Source organism: Orcinus orca, chromosome 2 (genome assembly GCF_937001465.1).
Source record: "Orcinus orca chromosome 2, mOrcOrc1.1, whole genome shotgun sequence".
Classification (NCBI taxonomy): Eukaryota; Metazoa; Chordata; class Mammalia; order Artiodactyla; family Delphinidae; genus Orcinus; species Orcinus orca.
The window spans coordinates 190,188,088-190,215,716 of NC_064560.1; the positions used below are offsets into that span (position 1 = coordinate 190,188,088).

The 27,629-nt window shown below is 38.2% G+C and overlaps 3 protein-coding genes across 6 annotated transcripts in view; 2 read left to right on the forward strand and 1 right to left on the reverse strand.

The window, feature by feature from the left end:
• SLC24A4 (solute carrier family 24 member 4) overlaps window positions 1–27,629 on the forward strand; it is a 640,065-nt gene that overhangs the window by 387,260 nt on the left and 225,176 nt on the right. The window lies entirely within an intron of this gene.
• Window positions 1–27,629, forward strand: part of GOLGA5 (golgin A5) — a 35,646-nt gene that overhangs the window by 2,142 nt on the left and 5,875 nt on the right. For all 4 annotated transcript variants that reach the window (XM_033419128.2, XM_049706582.1, XM_049706581.1 and 1 more), the window contains exons 2-10: window positions 1,572–2,148; window positions 8,964–9,191; window positions 10,078–10,297; window positions 10,749–10,872; window positions 13,453–13,656; window positions 17,323–17,493; window positions 19,928–20,056; window positions 22,647–22,745; window positions 27,375–27,600. In XM_033419128.2, coding sequence (XP_033275019.1) covers window positions 1,602–2,148; window positions 8,964–9,191; window positions 10,078–10,297; window positions 10,749–10,872; window positions 13,453–13,656; window positions 17,323–17,493; window positions 19,928–20,056; window positions 22,647–22,745; window positions 27,375–27,600 — 1,948 coding nt within the window. In that variant the 5' untranslated portion in view covers window positions 1,572–1,601. The remainder of the gene's footprint in view (window positions 1–1,571; window positions 2,149–8,963; window positions 9,192–10,077; window positions 10,298–10,748; window positions 10,873–13,452; window positions 13,657–17,322; window positions 17,494–19,927; window positions 20,057–22,646; window positions 22,746–27,374; window positions 27,601–27,629) is intronic.
• LOC101269835 (non-histone chromosomal protein HMG-14-like) lies at window positions 6,601–7,287 on the reverse strand. The gene has a single exon (XM_033419144.2). The coding sequence runs from the start codon at window positions 7,003–7,005 to the stop codon at window positions 6,700–6,702; it is 306 nt and encodes a 101-aa protein (XP_033275035.1). The 5' UTR covers window positions 7,006–7,287; the 3' UTR covers window positions 6,601–6,699.

Here is a 27,629-nt window from a genome sequence, read left to right on the forward strand (position 1 = left end):
TCCCCATCCCCATCCCTTGCGCTCTCACCCTCTCTCTCTTCAGGTCGGCGTGGGCCAGTTACTGGGCGGAATTTCTTGAGGGCTCTGTACCTCGGAAGTCTGCTACAGTTCTTTTGTCCGTGGGGCAAGTGTATAGGGCCATCTTAACATTTAGTTGGGTACTCAATCTTAAGGCACAGGCTTTTGTTTTAAAACCCTTTAAAACTTTACAATGAGAGGCAAGATATAAGTTAATAAGTATGTTTTGATTGCTTTATTAGGAGAGATCATTTGTTCCCTACTTACCACCAGTGTTTACTCGGGAATGATACATACTCTGTAGGGAATTTTATATGTTATGGAGCATGTCGCTTCTATTTTCATTGGATTTCACATAAGCTCTGTGAAATACAGGGGCATGTAATTATCCCATTTTGTAAGGAACAGGTTTAGAGGGTGAGTTTCTTCTTGAGGTTGTTCATGTACTGGGAGGCTAGATGGGGAACGCAGGGGTTAAAAAGTGGTTTTTGGCTGACTTAGATTTGCCTGTCTGAGCTGCTGTCTAAACTCTGGGATCTTTCTAAACCTTTCCCCCCATTTTTTTTTGTGAAAAAAGGGTATTGCTACTTACCGCACAATGTGGTTGTGAAAATTATGTGTGCTAAAGATAATGTTTGCAGGGCACCTAACATAAAAATTAATTCCATTCAGCAGTATTTATGGGTGCCTGCTGTGTGCTGAGAATTCATTGGTGAGCAAAACACACATGGCATTTATCCACCCACTCCCTGCCTCCCCTTCCCCAAGAGGGAGAGACAGGGGGAAAAAATACATATAAAACATGAAGGGATGTGAGGGAAAAGAATAGTGTGTGAACAGAGAATGATAGGACCTAATTTAGATGGGACAAAAGAGCCATTTCGGGGGCAGATGACGTTCAGGTGAAGACCAAGAACAAAAAAAAAATTAACTGTGAAAGAGGGCTCCAGGCAAAAGGAATAATGTGCACATTCAAGAAATGGTTGTTGACTTTTTTATATGCTACTCTTCTATGAAATGGAAACTAGTTATTTCATCATCATCATTTTGATTTATTGTGGCACTGGATAAGTACCCAAATATATGCATCAAATGAATGTGCAATCGTAATTGTTTTATTCTGAACTTAGCTTAATGTGCATATAGTAGGTACTGAGAATCCAAATTATTGAAGGTATATTTTAGGCGTGTATATGCACACCTAAATTATCCATGATAGTGCTGCAGTATTTACACTTAGTTGAAATAGGAATAACAGTAGTAGTGGTAGTTGTAATTATGGTAGCAACTACTCAAATGAGTGCCTACTGTGGGCTAGGCATTTTTCAAAGTGTTTTTTAATGCAGTATTTCATCTTAAAACCATCCTGTAAAGTAAGTACTCCTCATTTTCTAGGTGAAGTTTCTCAGTTTCAGTCAAGTAGTTTGCTTGAAGTTACATAGTAAGAGGCAGGGTCAGGCTTTCCAACCCAGGACTATCTGACTCTAGAGCCTGGTCTTAATCGCTGTGCACTGCTGTTAAGCCACACTGATCATTTTATATCCTTTTTACAGGTTCACCAATAGGATTATTCTGCTGCCATCATGTCCTGGTTTGCTGATCTTGCTGGAAAGGCAGAGGATCTTTTAAACAGAGTTGATCAAGGGGCTGCAACAGCTCTCAGTAGAAAAGAGAACACCAGCGGCATTGTTTATAGCAAAAATACTGACTATCCTGAACTTCACCAGCAAAATACAGATTTGACTTATCAGACAGGACCTAAAGCTACTTACATTTCCTCAGCAGCTGATAATATTAGGAATCAAAAAGCCACCATCTTAGCTGGGACTGCAAATGTGAAACTAGGATCTAGGACATCGGTGGAGGCCTCCCATCCTGTTGAAAATGCATCTGTTCCTAGGCCTTCATCCCAGTTTGTTCGAAGAAAAAAGTCAGAACCTGATGATGAGCTGCTGTTTGATTTTCTTAATAGTTCACAGAAGGAGCCTACTGGGAAAGTGGAAGTCAAAAAAGAAAGGGGCAAAACACCTGTCTTGCAGAGTTCTCGGACAACAAGCGTCAGTTCTGAGAACACCAGTGTAACCACCATCAAAACCATTGAAGAACATCCTTCTGGGAGCCAAAGCCATGGTAGTTAATCAGTCCTCTGTTTCTTTTACAGTTAACCAAATTGGATGTCATCATAGCCTAAAATGTTCTGGTAGCATTTGTCATGCTCTGTTTTGTTACCTGTCCCTGCTGGCGCAAGGGCAGGCTCTCTGAAGTGTGTGGTGTAAATAAGGGGACAGCATAGAACACTATTAGCCAATATACAGTTACAGTAGGGACCTTTGAATGTTGTCTGCTGTAACTTTACCCAGCCCAGCATTTTATTTTTTAATTATTTAATTAATTTATTATTTATTTTTGGCTGCGTTGGGTCTTGGTTGCTGTGCACAGGCTTTCTCTAGTTGTGGCGAGCGGGGGCTACGCTTCGTTGCAGTGTGTGTGCTTCTCATTGTGGTGGCTTGTTGCGGAGCATGGGCTTTAGGTGCGCGGGCTTCAGTAGTTGCGGCACGCAGCCTCAGTAGTTGTGGCTTGCGGACTCTAGAGCGCAGGCTCAGTAGTTGTGGCACACGGGCTCAGTTGCTCCGCGTCATGTGGGATCTTCCCGGACCAGGGATCGAACCCGTCTCACCTGCATTGGCAGGCGGATTCTTAACCACTGTGCCACCAGGGAAGTCCTCAGCCCAACATCTTAAATTATATCCAAAATGATTCTCTAAGATGTTTTAAGATATAAAGAAGAAAATTTTGAAATCTGAAAGGAAACATATAGTTTTGGATTTGGAACTATCTCCGATTCATTTCTTTCTGTCATTGGTATTATAAGAGTAACAGGCGGCTGTACTTCACTTATATTCTGGATTGTGAGCTTTTTGGTGTGTTTTTCCCCCTGCCTGCCCTGAAAGTAAAGCGTGAGAAACTGAACTTTGATCTGAGTTGGAGGGTTAAAGGCATTGATTTAGTAGTGAAGTAAGAACTTAGAATTCTGGTTTTCAGTTGTTTAATTTGCTATGAAATTACCTCAACATGTACATCTTCTCACCTGCAAAAAATGATGTTTACATGGTAATGTGGCTAATTTGAGTACCTAAGAAGCATTTTAAAATAACAATAAACATGATAGGTCCTTGCAGGGATTCTTTATAGAGCTGATAGCTCATGGGAGCTTGTTATGTTCTTAAACCTTTTAGCTTCTTCCACAGTCTTGGCTCTTAGTGAATAAAATCTTTCTTGTATTTCAAGATAAAAAAGTGGTAAAGAGATGGGTTTTGGCCTTTCAAGACAGGTGCATGCACTAGCAGTTAATTAACTAGGTATGAACAATCCTAAATTTCTTCTCAACTATCTTTTGATTAATTATACAAACATTTATTGAGACCCTATTGGGCCAGGATACAGAAGTGAATGGGTTATAGTTTATTGGATGAGATACACATGGACACAGATAATATACATGTAATATAGTAAATACAGCAGTTGAGGTATGGTCAGAGTGTTGTGGAAGCGTGTCCTTTTCCTTACTGATTCATAGATACTCTCTTTATGTTCTAGATGGCAATTCTTTCTCATCCTCCTCCAGTTTTACCTTGTTGTTTTTTTCCTTTTTCTATAATGTCTCAATAGAAGTTCTTAATATAATGATTTATCAATTTTTTCTTTATGGTTTGTGTCTTTTGGGTCTTAGAAAATCTTTTCCTATCCTGAGGTCATAAAGGTATTTTTCTGTATTATAGGAAAAGGCTTTATACTTTCGCCTTTCACATTTAGATGTTTACCTAAAGTTGTTTTTTATGTATGGTGTGAGGTAGGCATCTAGTTCCCTTTTTTTCCCAAATGGAAATCAGTTATCCCAGCACCATTTATTGAAAATATTTCCTTTCCCTGTTAATCTGCAATACCACCTCTGTCATATATCAAATATCCATCTATATGTTGGTATGTTTCTGACACTTAATTCTGTTTCATTGGTTTATTTGTCTTTATGTCAGTGCCACATTGTCTTAATTAACGTGGTTTTATAATATGTCTTTATATCTCAAAGAGCAGATTCTACCACCTTGTCCTTCTCCAAGAATGTTTTGGGTATTCTTGGGACTTTTGTACTTCCATATGCATCTTAGAATTTGCTTGCCAAGTTCCACAAAAATTCTGTTGGTCTTTACTAGGAGTCCATTGCTTCTACTGACATACAGATAGTTTGGTGAGAATCAGCATCTTTACAACATAGAATCTTCTAACTTATTAACATGGTATAATTATTTTTTAGATGTCTTTCATTAAGATTTTATTGTTTCTTCCATCAGTGTCTTACATACTTTTTGTTAGATTTATTCCTGGGTAGTTTATATTTTTTAAAGCTCTTAAAAATGGTATGCTTTAAAATTTTTTACTTTCTGTTTGTTGCTGTCTATAGGTTTTTGTAAATACACACACACACACACACACACACACACACACACACACACACACACACGGCAACCTAAGATAGCTCTGAAGCTTCATATTTTTCTATACGTTCATTTAAATTTTCAACAACACAATAATACCATATGTAGATAATGACTGTTTTCTGCTTAACCCTTTTATCTTTTTAAAAACTCTTTTTATTGCCTTACTACATTGGCTTGTACTTGAAAACCAATTTTGTGTCTTGTTCCTTGTCTTAGAGAATGCTTTGAGTGTTTCAGTTTGTGTTAAGTTTTTCATAGGTACTTTTTATTGGGTTAAGGAAGTTTCTGTGTATTTCTAATTTGAGTTTTTATGTTGAATTTTAGCAGTGTTTTTTTCATGTATGTATTGAGATATCATGATTTTTCTTCTTAATATTAATATGGTATACAAATCAGTTGATTTACTTAAACCTAAAACCAAACTTAACTTTCAGTAAATGTTTGCTAGAACTCACTGGTGAAACCATCAGGGTCTGGGGTGTTCTTAGTGGAAGATTTAAGTATTGATTCAATTGGTTTTCCATTTCTTTTTAAATCTGTTTTTGGTAAGTTATATTTTTTTCTAAGAATTTGTCTATTTCATATACTTTCGGGAGGATTATATTTATTTTACTTAATTTCAGGAAAATAATGTCACAGCTGAAATGTTAACACAGTCAGACACTAATCACTTATAGTAACCCTGCAGAAATCAAAGCTTGATCACAAATACCACGTGAAGAATACCAATATTTGGCACTCTGCTAAATGTTTGTTTTTTTAAAGCAGCATTAATGAAGTATAACTGACATGCAGTAAATTACACATTTTTAACGTATACAGTTTGATGCGTTCCATCATCATGTACATTTAAAAATTTATTGACATAACGTAGTTTACAGTGTCTCCCTCAGAAGACCATTTTTGGTTATGTTGATCCTCTAGTATGTTTCTTTTCTATTTTGTTAATTTCTGATCTTTATTATTCTGCTTTCTTTGGGTTTATTTTGCTGTTTTTGTAATCCTTATGATGGGTGCATAACTCATTAATTCCTTTCATTTTTAAAAAAGTATATTTTATTTACTTATTTTTGGCTGCGTTGGGTCTTCGTTGCTGTGCGCGGGCTTTCTTTAGTTGGTGGTGAGCAGAGCCTACTCTTCGTTGCGGTGCGCTGCCTTCTCCTTGCAGTGCGCTGCCTTCTCATTGCAGTGCCTTCTCTTGTTGCAGAGCACAGGCTCTAGGTGTGCAGGCTTCAGTAGTTGCGGCACACGAGCTTAGTTGCTCCGCGGCACGTGGGATCTTCCGGGACCAGCGATCAATCCCGTGTCCCCTGCATTGGCAGGCGGATTCTCAACCACTGTGCCACCAGGGAAGCCCCCTACCTTTCTTTTTATTTTTCTTTCATAATTGAAATTTTATTGGCTGTTTTGAGGATCAGTACACAGACATTTCAATTTGTACACAATTCTCAACATACGTACCAAAAATCTAAAAAATCGTGCAGTTGTGAATCTTTTCTGAACAGTTATTCCAGTGACTTTCCAGCTTAAAATTTGGAGGCAAATTTTCCTTCACAGGATATCAAGTACCAGTATCTTCAAATATTGGTAATGCTGTTATATCGTAAGTCCCACTAATTCACAATTTAATATCATGTACACTACATACTCAAATTGTCCATCGTTCACAGCACATTAACAGTTACTAGAAGAACTGGACTACCACGACCAAAGATGTTACAGAGTGCACAAAATTCTGCCCAGGAGAACCAAGATCAAGGGGTGAGTGGTTTGCTTTAGGAAACAATTCTACCAAAAACAACATGGGAAGAGAAGTAATTTAAAGTGTTTAAGACATTAAATGCACAACTGACTTCAAACTGACATTTAGTGTGCTTTGTATTATAGGATATAAAAGCTACCCTCCATCTGTGGAATGTTAAGCTGACACCCAAGACAATCAAAGCCTCCCATATTCAATATCCCACTATTTTCTGGTTGTACCAAAAAATAAACAACCAGCAAATTATTTCACCTCTTAAAAAAAGCATTTACACTTAAATGGGATGAGGTGGGATTCCCTCCTTTTAAAAAATATTTCTAGAGCTACTAAAAAACTTGCATTTACAAAACAGTTGGTAAAAATATTCCTCTGGATTGTACAAGAGGGGAGACAGGGACCACTGATAGGACCGGGTGTGTGATATTAATCAGACTTGGCTTCTTTCTCTCCTGCTTCATCAGAAGCTGGGCTCTCCTCGTTTTTAGTGTCTCCGTTTTCTGCAGGTACGTCTTCTTTAGTCTCTTGGTTAGCCACTTCAGTCTCTTTTCCCTTTGCTCCCCTTTTCCCTTTTGTTTGCACGTTTTTGTCTAAAGATTTATCCTTTCCTGCCGCCTTTTTTGGCTTCGTTTCCACTTTTGCAGGAGCCGGTTTAGCTGACAACCTCGCCGACCTCCTCTTGGGCTCCTCCTTCGCCGCCCCCTCGGCGGAGCCGACCTTCCTCTTGGGCATCGTGGCGGCGGGGCCGGCGCGTGCCGTGCCGGGTGCCTGCGGGCCCCGCTGAGAGCCTGCAAAGCTGGGCTGCCTGGCCGCTGCCACTCCTCCCCCCACCCGAACTTCTTCCTGTCATTTTTAATGTAAATATTCAAGGCTATAAATGTCTAAATACTACTTTAGATATATCTTACAGGTTTGGATATATAGTTTATTTCTTTTTAAAATCTTATAAAATTAAAAATAATTTTTAAAATTTTCTCAATTTTTATTCATTAAAAAAATCTTTATTTTGGAAATTTCAAATATACCAAAGTAGAGACTGATGGTTCCCCTCAACCCCCATATTAACTTTTATCCAGTGATGATAATCAACAGCTCATAGCCATTCTTGTTTCATTTATAACATCTCATTTTCAATCTCTTTCTTTACCTCTACCCACCACAGAATTGTTTTGGAGCAAATCACAGATCTCATATCATTTCTTCTATAAATATTTTATTTACTCTAAAAAATACAAGTTTTCAAAACGAACAATCACGCCATTATCACCATAAAATTAATAATTCCTTTGTATCATCTAATATCTAGTCAGTATTCAAATTTCCGTTTGTCTCATCATTTTTACACGTTATTGAAATGCGAAAATCTTAGTTGTACAGACAAATGGCTACACCTATGAAACCCACACCTTTATCACAATAAAGAATGTTTCCTTTGCCCCAGAGAGTGCCTCATGTCCTTTTCTAGTTAATCTCCCCACCCATCCCCCAAGCACCCACTGTTCTGATTTTTTTCCCCTTAGATTATTTTTGTCTGTTCTAAAACTTCACGTTTGCCAGCAAAAAGTGAGATCATATAGTATGAATACTTTCTTAGCTGACTTCTTTCATTCAGCATGTTAGTGAGATTCACTCGCGTTATTGAGTATATTAATAATTCTTTTTTATTGTGTAGTATTATACCACAATTTACCCAGTCTCTTTTATGGACATTGGGGATTTTCCAGTTTTTGTTTTTTGTGAATAAAGGTGCTATGAACATTTTTGTACTTGTCTTTTTGTGGAAAAATGTTTTTATTTCTGTTCAGTAAATACCCAGGAATGGAATTACTGGGTCAAAAGGTAGGTACATGTTTAATTTCATAAGAAATTGTGAATACTTCCCCACAGTGTTTATGTCATTTATATTGCCACCAGCAATCTGTCTATAAGAGTTCCAGTTGTTTCATATCTTCACCAACATTTTATGTAGTCTTTTTAATTTTAGCCAGCTAGCAGGTGTGTTTTGGTCCTTGTTTTGGTTTTAATTTGCATTTCCTTGATCACTAAAGATGTTGAGAACTTTTTCATTTAGATATAGTTCATTTTTTAGCACATACTTAATTTTTTTGGAGTAAGTAAAAAGTGTATTTGCATCACATTTAGTAACAAAACTAAGATGAAACTGAATTAATGAGTATCTGAATTAATGAGTATCTCTTTGGGTAAGGCAGTTTAGACTCCAGTTTCGTATATAACAAATTGCTCTGACCTGTTATTACTCTCCTTGCCTCGAAACCCACAGCTGTTCTTTTATGCCTTTCCAGTATTTTCAATGTTGAAACTTCTCCCTTTTTTTCAAAAATGATTCATAGACAGAAGGGAGACCAAAACCCTTGTTTACCTAAACCCAACCACGTAAATTTCTCTGCTTTTTTTTTTTTCCCCCTTCCCAGAACTGTATTCTTGTATCTTTTCTTTATCACCATTTGTTCAGTGTATCCAGACTTTGAGGGTCCTTACAGATCTATAGGCTGTATGTATGAGAATGAAATTTCATCAGAGGGAAGTCTATTAAAAATTTAAGTTTACTTTTTATGGTGTTTTAGCTATAGCAGTCAACTTGAGCCAAAAGGCATTCTACCACAGTAAGCTACTAGTGCATATATAGTGAGCATTCCAATGTAACAAAGATGTATTTGCTTTTTTTACAGAAGCCTCTAATAATTCAGATTCTGGCCATGAAGGCCAAGAGATTTCTTCAAAGGAAAATGTATCATCAAGTGCTGCCTGTGCTGATCACAACCCAATGCCTAAAGATGATGGGAGATCACATGAACTGTCTAATCTTCGACTGGAGAATCAACTGCTGAGGAATGAGGTTCAGTCTTTAAATCAAGAAATGGCCTCATTACTTCAAAGATCCAAGGAAACTCAAGAGGGTAGAGCCTTATTTAAATTACCCAGGGTTAGGAGTTTAGCATTTCAAAAATAAATTAAAAACTTGATTATATCTAAACTATTAGAAAGATTTTAGATGGGACTTGTAAAATAGTGTTTTCACAGAAATATAGGGCCCAGATTTGGAAATGGGAACAGTCATCCTCCCACCCACCTGAAACAGAACACTGGCTTATTTGGTCATTCTTTAGAAACCATGAATAGGAAGATAGTGTAAGCCTTGTTAGACTGACTTTAGAAGAAGCTTCACTTTAACCCAGACTAATTTAGACATTAGTTTTTCCAGAGACCCTGTACAGTTTGCTTCAGTATTTAATTTTTTTTTTTTTTTTTTGGTTGGCACTCTGCACTGCATTGCTCTGTCTGCACCAATTTTCTAGGTTAAAAGAATATCTTTTTGCCACAGTAATTGAAAGAAACATTTGTTTCCAGTGTTTATCTTCAGGTTTTGTTTTTGTTTCTTTTAGTCTTACTGGGGTGTACATCGTCTACCCTTGATTTGGATGTGCATTCTTTCCTATCTGTAGCAGAACTCCAGAAATCCACTGACCATTTTAATCTTGTGAACTCTCGGCTGTCTACTGATTTTGGCTCCCAAATGCTTTATGACATATCTCCAGAAAAAGACATTTGTAGAAGAGCAGCTAGCTTCCTGCCTGTTTCCAACCAATTAACTGTAATATAGATATGAATGTTGGCCTTGGAAAATGGAGGTCCCTCTTGGAGCAAAAAAGTTGAAGATATTTGTAAGCTTCTAATTTTGGCAATAAGTACTAAAGGGATTCAGAGGAGAATCTTTGTGTGCTCTGAGAAAGATGTGTTTACTTGTATGGAGAATTTTCTTTCCTTTTCTTTTTTTCTTTAAAGAATTAAACAAAACAAGAGCAAGAGTTGAAAAGTGGAATGTTGACCATTCAAAGAGTGATCGAATAACTCGAGAACTTCAAGCACAAGTAGACGACCTGACTGAAGCGGTGGCTGCAAAGGATTCCCAGCTGGCTGTACTGAAAGTGAGACTCCAAGAAGCTGACCAGCTGCTGAATACTCGCACAGAAGCACTGGAAGCCTTACAGAGTGAAAAATCACGGTAGCTAACTCTATTAATAATGAGAAAATGAACTAGAATGTTTATCAATGCAAGTAATGATAAACATGGTAGTAAATACTGTCTTATCAAAATTTAACTTCGTAAATTTACAAGAGAGAAAATGTGGCTTTTGGTAATGCTGGAAATGTGTGTGGTTAAAATGGATTTATTATCTGAATATTGAGATGCATTGTTAGCAAATTCTGAATTTAAAAATATTTGAAGAGCAGTGTCATTAATCTTTTGACATACAATGATGTGTGGCGTGTGCTTACATTTGGATACCTAAAAATATAGGTTACAGTCCATTGAAAGGGAAAAAGATTTCTCTAAGAATGTTTTAGTCAAACCGTCTTTTTTGTGCTAATATGCCAGTGCTCTAAAAATTATTCTACCTTTTCATTTGTATACTGTGGAAATGAGTTATTTCAAGTGATGTCTTTTCTTTTAGAATAATGCAGGATCACAGCGAAGGTAGTAGCCTGCAGAATCAAGCTCTACAAACTCTTCAGGAGAGATTGCATGAAGCAGATGCCACTCTGAAGAGAGAGCAGGAGAGCTATAAACAAATGCAGGTTAGAATGGGGACAGCAGGTCTCTTTTATTATTTGGATGAGGAGGAATCGCTTTACACTGTTCCTAACATATTTACTGTAATAAAATTCTGCAGTGCATTTCAGAAAATTCTGTTTCTGTGGCAAAAACTAAGTATTTGAAAATTTAGCTTGATCCTTGCTAAATTTAATTTTCTATGTTGAAAAACAATTAAAATACTTAATACTCATTAGATATATACATCTTTTCATTTAATTTGGTTGTGCAGCCAGCATTACCATTATTTGATTAAAAGCTGATTTGAGGGCTTCCCTGGTGGCGCAGTGGTTGAGCGTCTGCCTGCCAATGCAGGGGACGCGGGTTCGTGCCCCGGTCCGGGAAGATCCCACATGCCGCGAAGCGGCTGGGCCCGTGAGCCATGACCGCTGAGCCTGCGCGTCCGGAGCCTGTGCTCCGCAACAGGAGAGGCCACAACAGCGAGAGGCCCGAGTACCGCAAAAAAAAAAAAAAAAAAAAAACTGATTTGAGGCATCTCATTCTTTTTATTTAAGCTTTTTCTGATTCCAATTTAATCTGGTTCTGTTATTTCAAGAGAAAGTTGTACATAAGTTTATTTAGAGTTTTACACTTAAGTGAATTTTTGCATCTAGTTTCGTGATTTTCAGCTCTGTCTACACATTAGAACCTCCTGTGTGGTTTTAATACTTTCTGATGCTGAGTCTTCATTCCCAGGGAGTCAGATCCCATCGTGTGAGGTAGGGCATAGGTGTTGGTGATTTGGATTTACACGATTTGCGGGTGTAGCTGATGGGTAGTCAGGGTTGAGAACCTCTGGCTCACTGTCTTTTCAACAGGTGAAAATAGTTCAGCCCTAAAAGTAAGTAACAGGTAATATAGGCTTTTAAAATTTTTTATTAATATATTTTATTTACCACAGTAAAATATCCCAAAGTACTATCATCTCATCATGTAGTTAATGTTAAAAATTATTCATGAGATATTTTACATCTTTTTTGCATACTGATTCTTTAAAATATGGTGTGTTTTACACTTACAGCACATCTCAATTCATTCGCTAAATTTTCTTTAGAAATACTTGATCTGTATTTAGATTTCATAAGATTTATAGGTGAAAAAGTTGTTCTAAACATACTCAGAATAACAGTTCTTCAAAAAGTTAAGCATAGGGTCACCATATGCTGCAGCAGTTCTGCGCCGAGGTATATACCCAAGAAAATTGGAAATACATGTCCACACAAAAACTTTTACATGAATGTTCATAGCAGCATTATTCATAATGGCCCCAAACTGGAAACAACACAATGTCCATCAGTTGCTGAATGGATAAACAAAATGTTGCATATCTGCACAAGGAGATATCATTCAGCCATAAAGAGGAATGAATTATTGACTCATGCTATAACATGCATGAACCTTTAAAACATTATCCTAAGTGAAGAAAGCCAGACACAAAAGGCCACATATTGTTGATTCCATTTGTATGAAATGTCCAGAATAGGCAAATCTATAGAGAAAGAAAGTAGATAAATGGTTGCCAGGGGCTGGGAGGGAGGGGGACGTATGGGTAGAGGATTTCTATTTGCGGTGAAAATGTTCTGAAATTAGATAATGGCAATGGTTGCACAACTCTGAGAACACTACACTGAATTGTATTCAGGAAAACATTGAATTGTACATCCTAAAAGGGTGAACTCTATGGAATGTGAATTATATCTCCATAAATCTATTATTAATTGAATTGAGCTTCAGTATTTATGTTAAACTAATTTAAATGAACAAACTTAAAAATGCACTTCTCAGTTGCAGACACATTTCACATGCTCAGTGTGCCTCACTGAGTGGTCCTCTTGCTCCTTTCCTTCCAAACAGGAGTTAATATTGGATCAAAGGTTTGTGGGCTTTAGTTATTGGCGTGTAACTATGAAAGCTTTCTGACTTCTGTCTTACCTTCTGAGTTTTTTGGTGATGGGAGCTTTTGAAAATAAGGGTAAAATGTAAATAATTCTCAGAAGTAAATTTAGGCTAAGGGACAGACCATGTGTTTTTTAGAGTGTACTTTAAAAGTTTCTTAAGCTAAAAAAATTAGAGGGAATAGTTTTATTAGAAAAACTGAAATAAAGGAAAAACATTAGCCATGATATTAGAAAAGATGTAGCTGTGTACTTGTGTCTTCCATTTGTTTTCTAATAGACTTTCTAGTTTTCTGTAGACCTTTATTCATTTATCAGCTAGGTCAGACCAGACCTAGTATCCAAGTGACCAGATTCACCTGGGAAACTTCTTAAAAAACAGATTCCCAAGCCCAGTCTTGGAAATTCCAATTCATTTAAGCCCAAGGAAGGCCTTGGGCAGCTGTATTTTTAACAGACTCTCTCACTGATTTTGATGAATTGCCGTGTTTGGGAACCACAACCTTAGAGTTCCTGTTCTTCAGTTCCTAACAAATGAAGAACTTTTTTTACCTCCCTGTTATGTTGTTGGGCTGAGCTAATAAATCCCATAAGATATCTAAATGGATGGTTGTAAAGTATACCTCAAAGCAAAATGATACAATAAGTATAATATAAACTTTGTCACAGAGTGAGTTTTCTGCACGCCTTAATAAAATGGGAGCGGAGCGCCAGAATTTGGCAGAAGCCGTTACCCTGGCGGAAAGAAAATACTCAGATGAGAAGAAGAGAGCGGATGAGCTACAGCAGCAAATCAAAATGCTTAAGTCCAACTTGGAGTCCTCTAAGCAGGAATTAATTGACTACAAGCAAAAAGCTACTAGAATACTCCAGGTAAGCGTGAGATGCACATGTGTGAATGTTAAGATAGGCCAGATGACTGAGAGACATTCTGAGACTTTTTATAGATCTGTGAGATACTTTGTTCCCGTTTGACTGGGCTGGCTTGCTTCAGGTGTCTTGCTCTTCTTAGAAATATTATAAAAAAGATGAAATGTCTCCTGTTCCTACCACTTTTTTCCTTTTAAGAAAAAAATTCATTCTGCCACTCCCTAGTTCAGGTCTTCAACCTGTCACCTTAATCACCAAAAGCAATGTTTTTTCCTCAGTTAGGTGTTTCAAGATCTGGTCTTTTTTCTTCCACTAAGTAACCATGTGCTGTTGAGCAAGCTGAGCCAGAAGAAGGCAGCAGAGAGAAAGATACAGAGGAAGAAAGAGGACAGACTTATGGAGAAAGGGCTTAAATGAGGTGAAAGGAGATGGAATCAATGCACAGGCAGAAGAATTATCCCCCCCCCTCAAAAAAATGAAAGGGCACATCTTCACTCTGATAAGAAAGGCAAAGGAAAGAGAAGTTGAAAGCTACATTAGATGACTACAGTCTTAGATCTAAGGGAGGGGGAAAAAGCTGGGAGAGGAGATCTGAGAGCTGGAGGAGGCCTAGACCAGTCACTCTGAAAAATTCAAAAGAGGATCAACAAGGAAGAACATAACAACTGTTAAAAACATTGCTTTGGCTCTTTTGACCACTTTGATCCATTTCCCTGTCCTTCTCCTTTCTTTTAATGCCAGACGTGCGACATCTGCCAGACGTATAAAATCTGCTGTCTTCATTTTAGAATGTTAACTTTAACTCTTTTATGTAATTTCTGTCCCCACTACATTTCTGAAATTGTCTTCTCAAAAGTCTTAAGTGACCTAAATGCTTTCTGTCCTCTTACTAGTTTCCATCCACTTTGATTTTGGTAGAGCTTTTTGACCCTGTGAACCCTCCTACCTTCTTGAAAGTTGCCTTCTAATGTTACTTGTACTGCCTTAGCTCTCTGTCTTCTCTTTACTGCTGTTTCTCTTGGGTCCTCTTCTTCTGTCCTTTTTTGTTATTCTTTTTTATTTTGCTTTGTCATATACTCTGCTTCTGTCATTGATGTGACTTCAGCATGGCTCCAGCTTCCCACCTGGTTTCTGAATGCCTGCCATGCTTCTCTGTGTGGGATGTCCCAACCCCCAAATCAGCTTCCCCTCCATTCTCCTGTTTGCATGAGTGATATGGCCACCTTCCTAGGCAGTGAAGCTTGAAACTGCAGTGGCATTTTGACTCCACCTTTTTCCTTTAGCGCCTGCCTCCTATTGGCTATGACCCCCTTTTTTATTCTACCTCCGTGAAATATCATATCCATCTCCTCTAAACTCTTCTTTCTAATTATTTGTGTTGTATCAGTGTAATTTGTTAATTCATCTAAGAGGTACTTAATTGAGCACCTAACTATTCACTAGGCACTTTGATAGGTGCTGAGGATACTGAGCTCAAAAGATGTGTCCTCTTTCTTAAGGGAGCATTCAGTTTAGTGGGACAACACTGAGGCAATTGATAAAATGAAATTATTGACGCAGAACTATGGGAGCTTGAAAGAAGAAGTCCTTAAAACCTGCCTGGAGATGTCAGGGATCACTGGAGATGCTGTATGAAGAGGAACTTGAAGGATGAGTAGGAAGACTCATGGTAGGGAGGAGATTTCAGGTAGAACAGCCTGTGCCAGAGCATAGCGGGCCTGAGGGAACATGGTGTATTAAGGAGACTGCAGCTAGTTCTCTGTTGCTAGAGCAGCAAGTATTAGAGATAAAGAGATGGGAGAGAAAACTCAATGACAGCAGATGCCAGATTGTGGAAGGCCTTGCATACCGTGCAGAGGAGTTTTGATTTTATGCTTTAGGTGATGGTAGGGGGTGGGGAGGTTTCAGAGGACTTGAGCAGCATGACCAGATCTGGGTGTAAGAACTGCTGCAGCCATGAAGAGGTTGGGGGTGGTGGTGCTGGATGTCTGTCTTGTTTATCGTTGAATCCCCAGCACAGTGCCTGGCTCTTAGTAGGTTCTCAGTAAATTGTTGACTACATTGAAGGGATGAGGAGTGGGATGGTGAGATGTAGATGATGAAGAGGCTTTTATAAAAAATAATGGTAAGAAATTATGAGGACCTGATCTGAGTTTGTGGCAGTGAGGATGACAAACCAGGGACTGCTAGGAGAAATGTAGGAGGTAGAATATGTGAGACTTGGAGATTTAATTGGAAGAAGAGAGAAAAAGGTAAATGGAATCTAGGATGATTCCAGGTTTCTGGTTTGAGTGTACGAATGATGTTCCCATGTACTACTACAAAAGGGAAAAAAGGAAAGACAGCAGTTTAGGATTGAAGGAGATTATGATAAATTATGGTGAGTTTGCAAAATTGATGTGACATCGAGGTGAAAGTATCAGGAAGGCCATCAGAAATGTAGGCCTGAAGCTCAGTAGAGAGGTCTGCTGTTTAGCCACATGGAGGTATGAATGTATAAATATAGATGTAGATCTAATCATGTTTATTATAGAAAATTTGAAAAATACATAAAAGCTTGAAGACATCACCCATAAAAAGGAGAAACTATTTTTGATGGAGGAGAGTGACTTTCAAATATTTATGGTGAAGGAACCAATGGTTGTTTTTATTACTGGCCTAGGATTACAGCACTTTTTAAATTAGTCTTCCCATGTCAAATCTCTTCTTCCAACTTATCTTTTATACTAGGTGTCGGCAAACTTTCTGTAAGGGGCCAAATAGTACCTGTTGTAGACTTTGAGGGCTGTATGTGATCTCCATCACATATTCTTTGTCTTTACATTTTTATAATCCTTTGAAAATGTAAAGAACCATTCTTAGCTTAGTGAGCTATACAAAAAAAGGCCACAGGCCAGATCTGGCCCACCGACGATAGTTTGTGAGCTACCGCTTTAAACCTCTGCCAGAGTTACCCTCCTCAAACGCACCTCTGGTCATATCACTTCCTTATCCACTTCCTGGTAACTGGCTCTGGACTGCCCAGTACAATTCACACATTTTAGCCTGGTATCCGAAGCCCTCACACACTGGTCCTGACATTTTGTCTGAATGCATCCCAGGATAGTCTTGGGCCCTTGTGCTTTTTCATTTTACGCTTTGTCCTCTGTTTTCTCTACACCTTTTAAAATCTTAGCCATTTTCCAGGACCAGTATAAGAGCTATCTTTCAAGTAAACCCTTCTCTTCCCCAGAAGTGTATTTTTTTCTGCTCAGAACTTTGCCTTGTATCGGATATTTGTCACTTCCCTTTTAGTTTATAAGGCAGAGGGTACTGTCTGGAGTGACGTTGTCTTTATTACATAGGACGCTTAGCATAGTGCCAAACCCATTGTAGGTTCTCCATAAATATTTGTTGAGTGGAATGTGATTGTGGGGGGGGAAGTATAAGAAAGGATGAGAAGAATCTTGTTAATAACAAGTTTTCAACAATAACATGGTCCTGGGGACTACAGTCCAAGAACACTGTACAGCAAAGCTCTGTTGCATTTTTATCCCTATGGATTTAACATTCTGTGGACTTTCTCTGGTGGAGAATATAATTGGAATATTCCCATAACAGTTTAATTGGTGTGTGGTAGATGATATTCAGTGTACAAGCTAATCTCTGCTATTCTTTTTTTTATGATAGTCTAAAGAAAAATTGATTAACAGCTTAAAGGAAGGATCTGGTTTTGAAGGCCTAGATAGCAGTACTGCAAATAGCATGGAACTAGAAGAACTTCGGCATGAGAAGGAGATGCAAAGGGAGGAAATACAGAAACTGATGGGTCAGATACATCAGCTGAGATCTGAATTACAGGTAAGATACATTACTGTTCAGCTTCACAGATAGCCATTAACCCTCAGGTATTAGTAGCTTGAGACATGATGGATTCTGTATTTTGGGGGAAGTGTATTGGTGAAATAATGTGTGAAACTTTGGGAATATTAGTTACCATATAGAAGTGAATCTAAAACAATAGGTTTCTTTTCCATTGATTGACTTAAAGTTATAGGAATAAGAAAGATAGGTAACCAGATTCATTCATTCAGCAAATACTTACCAGGTATTTGCCATGTGCCAGGCATCTTCTAGGCTTAGAGCTATAACAGAGAACCAGACAGTCTTCATATTTATGGACCTAACATTCTAGTGGTTAAAAACAAGTTAGATTTGGGCTTGTTTCTAAAACTAGGGTGTTGTCTAATATTAGAATGGGCTTAGGGATGATCTTTTATAGTTTCATGCATAATCTTATAATTTATAGTTTGCGTAATTAATATATTTAATCGAAAGGTCAAATTGGGCCACTTATTTATCTTAAACATGCGGTCTTTGACATAGGAGGGGTCTCTGAGGATGGGAAAGATAAAAGTGTGGGGTAATGAGCCTTCTGTTCTTAAAAAAGAAAAAAAGAAAACAACTTTCTGCCAAGAATACTTATCCATGCATTAACTTAGGAAATTATTGATTTGTAAGATGTACGTGAACAACAGTGGCAAGTGTGGAAGTTGTGAGAATGGGTTGGCTTGTCTGGGGCATGGGTTTGACTGTCAGATCTAGATGCAGATCCTGTATCCTGGCTTTGGCACTTAGTAGATGTGTTACCTTACACCAGGTACCACATCTCAGTGAGCCTTAGTTGTCTCATCTGTAGGTTGCAGATGAGAACAAGGTTCTCTTGAGAATAAGGGATACTATGTATAAAGGGCCTAGCATTGTTCCTGACACATAATAGGCTCAGTAAATCGTAGCTGCTCTTATTTCTGGGGTTTTTTCTTACTGTCCTTCAAAGTGTAGGATCTTTTTTCTCTAAATAATTTTGAATTCCAAAGACTTAAATCCCATGAATTTGAAATTGAATAAATGCTAAACTTTTTCCTACCTATTCCTTGTCTTTTGCCTGAGATTATGAAAAATATGATTTGTTTTACTTTAATATCTCATCCCTACCCCAGCATCATTGATGACATTGACACATTTTCCTATCCTTTCTCAAGAAGTTTATGAAATTGATAATAAGGACTGTAGGATTAGGTCTGGCAAAATGGAAGAATTGTTAATTATAGCAGCTTTCATTTGCTGAGCACTTCATGTGCCAAGCGCTGCACAAAGCCCTCGACATATGTCCTTTCATTTATTCCGTACCAGAACCCCGTGAGGGAGATGACCCATTCTCATTTTACAGTTTGAAGAAATTTAGGTGCAGAGAAGGAAAGTAACTTGCCATGACTTGTAAAGTAGCAGAGCCAGGATTAGAGCCCAGTCTGTCTGATTCCAGGACATGTATCCTTAACCACTGCACTTACTGCCTCTTTCTTGAGAATTCATCGGATTTAGTCAAATTTATAACAAAGATTAGTCTACTTTCTACTCACCCTGAAAATGGTAGGGAAAAATAATTTAACTTATTGCTGTTTTCCAGTAAGTCCACAAAGTTGTGTGAATTTAGAGTATTTTTACTGTGATTATCTGGGAGTATCATTAATCTGTCAGTTCTTTCAAACAATATGCGAAGTGCCAGAGTTTGTGGAGATGAGCATATAACACAATGTACCAAAAGATAAAAAGCAAAGTTAAGATGCCGGTTTTGTTTCATGTAGTACTGTATGAATGGACTGTGCTTATTAACCCATAGAGGGAAAATACAGAAACCCAGAGCAATGTTCTTTGCCACTAGTGGATTTCACAGATATCTAGAAGCTGGTTTTTGAGTTTGAATAAGTGAGAATAGTGACACCAAGTGAAGAAGTTAGAGTGAGAAATATGGGAAGATGTGAAAACAGATAATAGTAATAGAGCTAAAAAAAGAAACGTACTAACCTCAGGTGATACGAGAGAAAAGTTATTTTTACTGTATGTTACTGTATGTTGATACCCACACATGTACAAAAACTAATTATAACCTGCAATTTCAGGGGACTAAGGCAGTGAAGTCCTTTTTATGTTACAGTTCTTTTCTTGAAATTGTTGCTTTTGAATAGAGAGATACATCTCCCAGTGAGCCGCTGTCTGCTCACGGTCATTAAACCAAATGGTTTCTGCTGCAGCATCCTGTTCATCTCTCTCACCATTTGCCCTGTTATATAAGGAGGTGCCAGTTTTTGTGCTCCGTTTAGTCTGCGTCTGTGTCTCATTCATCTTTATCCCTCCTGTGCTTGCTGAGCCCAGTTCACAGCACATAATGATCACTCAGTAAATACTGAACTGAACAGTTCATTATTGCTTTCACATGTACGGTTCATCTTTTTAGGATATGGAGGCTCAGCAGGTTAGTGAAGCAGAATCAGCAAGAGAACAATTACAGGATCTGCAAGACCAAATAGCTGGACAAAAAGCAGCTAAACAGGAACTAGAGGCAGAATTGGACCGACAGAAGCAGGTAAGGATTTTAGATTGATGATTACCTAGGAAGACTGTCCACTAGCGGTCATATGAGGAGACTTCTAGTAAAGCAGCTTACTGAAATTCTTAGAGGATGAGCTCAGAGGTCCCTCCTACCTTATTACTAACCCACCCTCCTCGTTGTTTGTTTGTTTTAACAGGTGAACTATAGCAACACAAAATGATTTTGAGACTTGCTTAATATCACACAGCTAATTAGAGAATAGAATAGAATCCAGGATTCCTGTCCCAGAGCCCAGAATTCTTTCTACTGCTCTGTCTGTATTTTATTGTATCTCCTTGTCAGAGTATGTATGTTAGAACACTTGAAAACATCAATTGATTTTTGTATTTTATCAGATTTTTACTTTCTAGAAACAGTAGTAACCTTTATTTAATAGAAATATAAATACAACATTAGTGCCATAATAGACTGCTTTTTCTGTTTTGAGAAAAAACGCTTATAACAGACTTTACTTACAAATCATGTTTAAAATTATATTTCATTATTCAATTAGCAGTTGTCTGCTCTCCAAGCCAAATTATTTTACTTCAATGTACTTATATGATAGTTTCAGTACTAACACAGTTAAACATGTTTACAGTCACATTTTCACAATAAGAATCTATATTTAATATTCATAACATCTATAATTTACTGAGTAACAACATTGTTATAGGTACTTAGTATACATAATCTTATTTCATCTTCACAATAAAATCACTCTTCTCTTCATTTTACAAAAGGGAAAGCTTTGAAATTTCTCAGTGCATCACTTACAACGTTTCCAGCTTTGCATACTTATATTCTTTGAAGATTTTTTTCATTAGGATTTATCATTTCTGAAACTGGTTCTATTTTCAGGGAAGTGTTTGTTTTTATTATGACAGTGATTTCCTGAGTAGTAAGAGAAAAATTCACCAAGTAACAACCTGTAGGGTACATCATAGGCTATCTTAGATTATTTGGTTGTAAGATTAGCTCTCCTTTCAGAAATTGCATTTTCATTTATTTAAGGAGCTAGTATATATTAAAAGGCAAGAATTTGATGTTCTTGATGTTTAGTGAGATAACTTTCATTTTATTATGGCCGATGGTTTTACACATCCACTTGCAGTGCCCTTTTCTAAAATGAGGGAATTAAGTAGAGGAAAGTGGAGCTGAATGTAGCTCTAGGCTATTTATTTAGTAATCAGATGTTCTGAATTGGAAGTACTTAATCTTGGGATTAAATAGTCCTTTAAGTAATTTAAGTAAATTTCAGCCTTAAATTTTATGCTAGCCTAGAGCTTAAAAGAAACTGGGCAAACCTTGTAAATTATGATTCCCCTACCTAACCTAATTACCTTCCTCATTTTCTCTTTTCTCACTTATCTCAGTTTTTTTAGTCTGTGAAGTGAGCAGGTTGAACTAAATGTCTAAAGTAGTCTCTAGCAGTTTGATTCCATATCACGTTACTTCTTCATACAGCTCCCCTTACTTTGCACCGTTAAACATAATGCTTTTGAAGGTACTTAATGATTTACTCTTTCTTTCCTGGCATTGCTTTACTCTTTAATTCTCACCTGACTCTTACCAATCCTGTCCATCGTACAAACTAGTTTGGTGCAGTTGTTAGTGAATTTGGAGGTATTTCTTTTTTTCCTCTCTCTGTGTTTTATCAGTGATGGAGCAAAACAGGTGCAAGATATTGCCTGATAAAAATAAGCCCGTGAAAAGCTGCCCAAAATCATCAGGGGCATGCAAATTGAAACCACAGTGAGATATCACTACATGCCCACTAGAATAGCCACACTTACAGAGACTGACAGTACCAAATGTTGGAAAGGATGTGGAAGAACCGGAACTCTCTCATATTCCTGTAGGAATGCAAAATGGTACAGGTATTTTGAAAAGCATTCAGAGAACAGTTTGGCAGGTTTTCTTCCTTTATGCTAGGCATACACTTGTCTCATGATTCAGCAGTTCTGTTCCTACATTTTTCTACCCAAGAAAAATGAAAACATATGACCAGTAAAGACTTGTGCTCTGGGACTTCCCTGGTGGCACAGTGGTTAAGAATCCACCTACCAGTGCAGGGGATTCGGGTTCAAGCCCTGGTCCAGGAAGATCCCACATGCTGCAGAGCAGCTAAGCCCGTGTGCCACAACTACTGAGCCTGAGCTCTAGAGCCCATGAGCCACAACTACTGAAGCCCGCGCACCTAGAACCCGTGCTCTGCAACAAGAAAAGCCACTGCATTGAGAAGCCCACACACTGCAACAAAGAGTAGCCCCCGCTCACCACCACTAGAGAAAAGCCCGCACGCAGCAATGAAGACCCAACGCAGCCAAAAAATAAATAGATAAATAAATTTATTTTAAAAAAAAAAGACTTGTGCTTAGGTAGTCATCATATACAAATTGATACATCATGCTGAAGTATTAACTTTTCATCAGATCCCTTGAAGTCTGTTCATTTACTCATTCAGTATACACACAGCACATATTGATCAAGTGCCTACCTTGTGTCAAGCATTGTTTCAGGTACTGGAGATGACATAGGGAGCACTGACTTAGCTTTTGTTTATTTGTACCTCACTTTGTAGGAATTCCACTACATGGAAGAAGATCTGTATCGAACAAAGAACACATTGCAAAGCAGAATTAAAGATCGAGAAGATGAAATTCAAAAACTCAGGAATCAGGTATGAAGCAGCATTCACAACTTGAGCAAAGATACCATTGTAAAACTACATTTTTTTTAGAGATACAGTACGACTTTCTTTTCCTGTATTTTCACCTGAATCCTACTGTTGGAGTAGTGAGGTAAGTTATTTTCAATGTGATATAGAATTTTCATCAAATGCCATTTGAGTCTGCATTTGCTGTATTCTAGGGCTTGCTTCTTATACAGGTATCTTGTAACCAGTCACCCAAGGAGATGTGAGTTACTCCAGAATTTCATACCATCTAACTTCAGTGGTAGTTTTGCTGATTGCCAGTTTTACAGTTGTGTTTTCCTAAGAAAAAGCCAACGATACATTTTCTTATTAATAGATCTTTCATTAGAGTCACTAAGACCTTTTTATAACTGAAAATGTGAAACATAGAAAATAACATGTGCCTACCACTCAGATTTGCCAGTCTTTATCATTAACTGACAAAATCGTGCATTCACTTACCCTGTCATTATACACTGTCCTTTCCTCTCTTATATTCACATGATTGACTTAATAAATAATGAACTTATTGATCATTTAAATAATTTGCATAAAGATTGACTAGTTCATTTTTCAGTTAGGTGATGACTTTGTTTGAACATGAAAAGTCAAATAATTTTAATTTTTTTAAGTTCTTAGACTTCTTAGTAGTCCATAATTTAAAATGTTTAAAAACTTTAAATTTTTATAAGAGTTGGGGACAGCTAACTGATTTTGAGTGTTCCCTTCTCCTTCCCTTTCCTACATTTGTGAAATGATTACAAATGGTAAGATGACTTGCTAACAGAAAATTAAAGAAAAGAAAGGAGCATAAACCATCATTCAGTTTAATGCTTAGGTAAACAGTCCAATATTTTAAAAATATTTATTGAGTACATACTATGTCTAAGATATTGTGGTATTTCTGTTAATCAAGAATTAACCATAGGAGGTTATCTCTGAAAGATTTTTCATCTAAGTAAGAAGGAAGTTGTACAATTTGAAAAGATATCAGCCCCTTAATACACTGCAAACAAAACAAAACAAAACCCCACTCAATTAGTGAGTTAAGATATATACTGAATGAACAATAAAAAATGCTATTTCTGCTTATCTTATTACCTTTGGGCCTCCTCGGAGAAAAATATCTTTGTTAAAACATTACATTGCATGGGAGTTCCCTGGTGGTCCAGTGGTTAGGAGTCTGCCTTCCAGTGCAGGGGACGTGGGTTCGATCCCTGGCCGGGGAACTAGGATCCCGCATGCTGCGGGGCAACTGGGCCCGTGTGCTGCAACTGGTGAGCCTGCGTGCTCTAGAGCCCGCACACCACAAACTAGAGAGAAGCCTGTGCACAGCGATGGAGAGCCCGCTTGCCACAACGAAAGATCCCACATGCTACAAAGACCCAATGCAACCAAATAATAATAAAAAAAAAATTACATTGCAGTTTGACTATTTTTTCATTCTTTAAAAACTATTTTATGGGACTAGATAAAAACTTGTGGAAAAAAATGAACCTTGATCTTTATCCCCTAATTAGACTTGTAAAATTAACAAAAACTGATTTGGAATGAAGCTAGGTGTAAGCTACAAAGCTCCTACAAGAAAGTATAGGGAAATCTTTTGCAATTTGGGAGAAGACAGATTTCTTAGGACACAAAAAGCACTAACCATAGACGGAAAAAGTGATAAAATTGGACTTCATCAAAATTAAAAATTTTTGCTTGTCAGGAGACTCCATTACAAAAATGAAGAGAGGTCAGCAACAGACTGAGAGGAGCTAGTTACAATGCATAGCACAGCTGGCAAAGGGTTTGTGATCAGGATAAGGACTCTTACAGAAACTAAAGAGATGCACAACTACTTTTTTCTTAATGGACAAAAGACTTGGGTAGACAGTTCACAAAAGAAGATTATGAATAGCCAGATAAGCACATGAATAGGTGCTCGAAATCATTAGTCATCAGGGAGATGCAAATTAAAACCTCAGGGAGATACAGCATTCCACACCCACTAGACTGGCAGAAAGTGGAAAGATGGGCAATACCACGTGTTGAGGATGTGGTGCAGTTGAAACTGTCATACTCTGCTGGTGGAAGGGTACAATGGTACAGCCACTTTGAAAACTGGCTGTTTCTGATAAGATTAACAACATACATCTAACCTATAACCTCAGATATTTACTCAGTCTTAAGTGAAGCCATATGTCCACAAAAAGACTTGTACAGGAATATTTGTAGTGGCTTTGTTCATAAATAGCCCAAACTGGAAACAACTGAAGTGTCTGTCAACAAGTACGTGGGGGCTTCCCTGGTGGCGCAGGTTAAGAATCCGCCTGCCAATGCAGGGGACACGGGTTCGAGCCCTGGTCTGGGAGGATCCCACATGCCGCGGAGCAGCTAAGCCCGTGCGCCACAACTACTGAGCCTGCATGCCACGACTACTGAAGCCCGCACGCCTAGAGCCTGTGCTCCGCAATAAGAGAGAGCATTCCGCAATGAGAAGCCCACGCACAACACAGAGTAGCCCCCGCTCGCCGCAGCTAGAGAAAGCCTGTGCACAGCAACAAAGACCCAACGCAGCCAAAGATTAATTAATTAAAAAAAAAAAAAAAAAGTACATGGATAAACACATTGCATACTACTCAGCGATAAAAAGAAACTACTGATACAACAACATGGATAAATCTTTTTTATTTTTTTAGTTTTTTAAAAAATTATTTTATTTTTGGCTGCATTGGGTCTTTGTTACTGCATGTGGGCTTTTCTCTAGCTGCGGCGAGCGGGGGCTACTCTTCGTTGTGGTGCGCGGGCTTCTCTTTGCGGTGGCTTCTCTTGTTGTGGAGCATGGGCTTCAGTAGTTGTGGTGCGCAGGCTCAGTAGTTGTGAATCGCAGGCTCTAGAGCGCAGGCTCAGTAGTTGTGGTGCACGGGCTTAGTTGCTCTGCGGCATGTGGGATCTTTCTGGGCTCGAACCCATGTCTCCTGCGTTGGCAGGCAGATTCTTAACCACTGCGCCACCAGAGAAGCCCCGGATAAATCTTTTTAAAAAGCCACACAGAAAAGTGATCATACCGTATGATTCCATTTATAGGAAATTCAAGAAATGGCAAAACTAAATTCTGGTTATAGACAGCAGAGCAGTGTTGTCTGGGAGTGATGGAAATATTCTGTGTTTTTTTGTTTTTTTGTTTTTTGTGTGTGTGTGTGTTTTTATCTGGATGTTGGTTGCACAGTTAATACGTTTGTTGAAACTCATTTTATACTTAAGATCTGGGTATTTCACTGAATGTAAATTTTGCCTCAACTAAAAAATATTGAAGTGTGGAGTAAGTAGATTGGGGATCAGAGTACAATCTTAAAATTGAGCATTCCTTTTTAATAGTAAGTAAATCTTAGTTTATACTCAATATAATTCCATTTCGTAGTTACTTATTGTAGACCTAGCCCTGCAATTAATTTGTGGGAGTGCTGTAAGCGGTTTAGAAGGAAGGAAGCTTGATGGATGGCAACTAGACTTACTGTGTCGCTCGTTTTACAGTGTATACAAATTTCAAATCATTAAGTTGTATACCTGAAACTAAAAGTCAGCTATACCTCAGTGTAGTTTGTAGTTTGCCCTAGGTTGTAGCTAAGAAGTGGCAGAGCTGGGGTTTTCAACTTAGATCAGTCTCTCAGCCTCTTTTCCAGACTGTGTTGATGCAGACAGTGATTCTTGCCCTCACAGAGCTGACTGGCAGTTTCATTGAGGAGGCAAAATTGTTACCATAGTGAAGCTAAATGCCAAGATAGTCAGTAGGAGTCTAAAAGAAGGCTGAGATCAGCTCGGGCTGGAGTCGTTGGAAAGGGCTTCAAGGAAGAGGCTTTGAAGGGAGGCAGAGCCTGGAGAAGAGAAGGGGACTGGGGAGAAGAGAAGGGGACTGGGTTTGCCCAAAAGGGAAAATTTGAACAGCAGAACAGAGGCCAGATGGGAGCGGAGGAAGATGATACAGGTGAGAGCAAATAGAAGATGGAATGAAGTTATTAAGGAGCAACTGTCAGCCAGACCCTACTAGGAAAATTCTCCTTTCATATCCCAAAGTGCCATGTGCAAAAGGCACTCTTACCCTCACAGGTGAGCAAACAGATTGGGGGAAGTGTAACAACTTGTCCAAGGTCAGGTAGCTAGGAAATTGCAGCGCAGAGATTGTGGTTTTTGCAGTGCACCACAACTGTTGACTTATGGAGATTTTGAATCCAGGTTGAGAAGCTTGAACTGTGTCCCGTGTACCAGTGCTTTCAAATGTTTTTGACTGTGATGACATAGCAAGAAATACAGTTTAAGTCATGTCTCTATACTCACACACACTTACACGTATAAAACCAAAACAAGCTTCACAAAAGAATACTCTCACACACTATATGCTGTGCCCTCTATGTACTATTCTGTTTTTTTAAATGGCAACTGTGACCCACCAAATTGATTTCATGGTCCACTAATACAGTTTGAAAATCGCTTCTGTAGATGGTGAAAGAATCGTAGAGTTTTGAGAAATCATTTAATGCCACGGTTTACCTGTGGGAATGTAGTAAAGTGGTTTCTGTGTTGTATGCCTTTCATTTTATGTAGTAATCTTATGAATACTTTGCCTTTCAGCTTACGAATAAAACTTTAAGCAATAGCAGTCAGTCTGAGTTAGAAAACCGACTCCATCAGCTGACAGAGACTCTCATCCAGAAGCAGACTATGCTGGAGAGTCTCAGCACAGAGAAGAACTCTCTGGTCTTCCAGCTGGAGCGCCTTGAGCAGCAAATGAACTCCGCCGCTGGAAGCAGTAGTAATGGGTCTTCTATTAACATGTCTGGAGTTGACGGTGGTGAAGGTAAAAAAAAAAAAATAGGGAATCTCAAA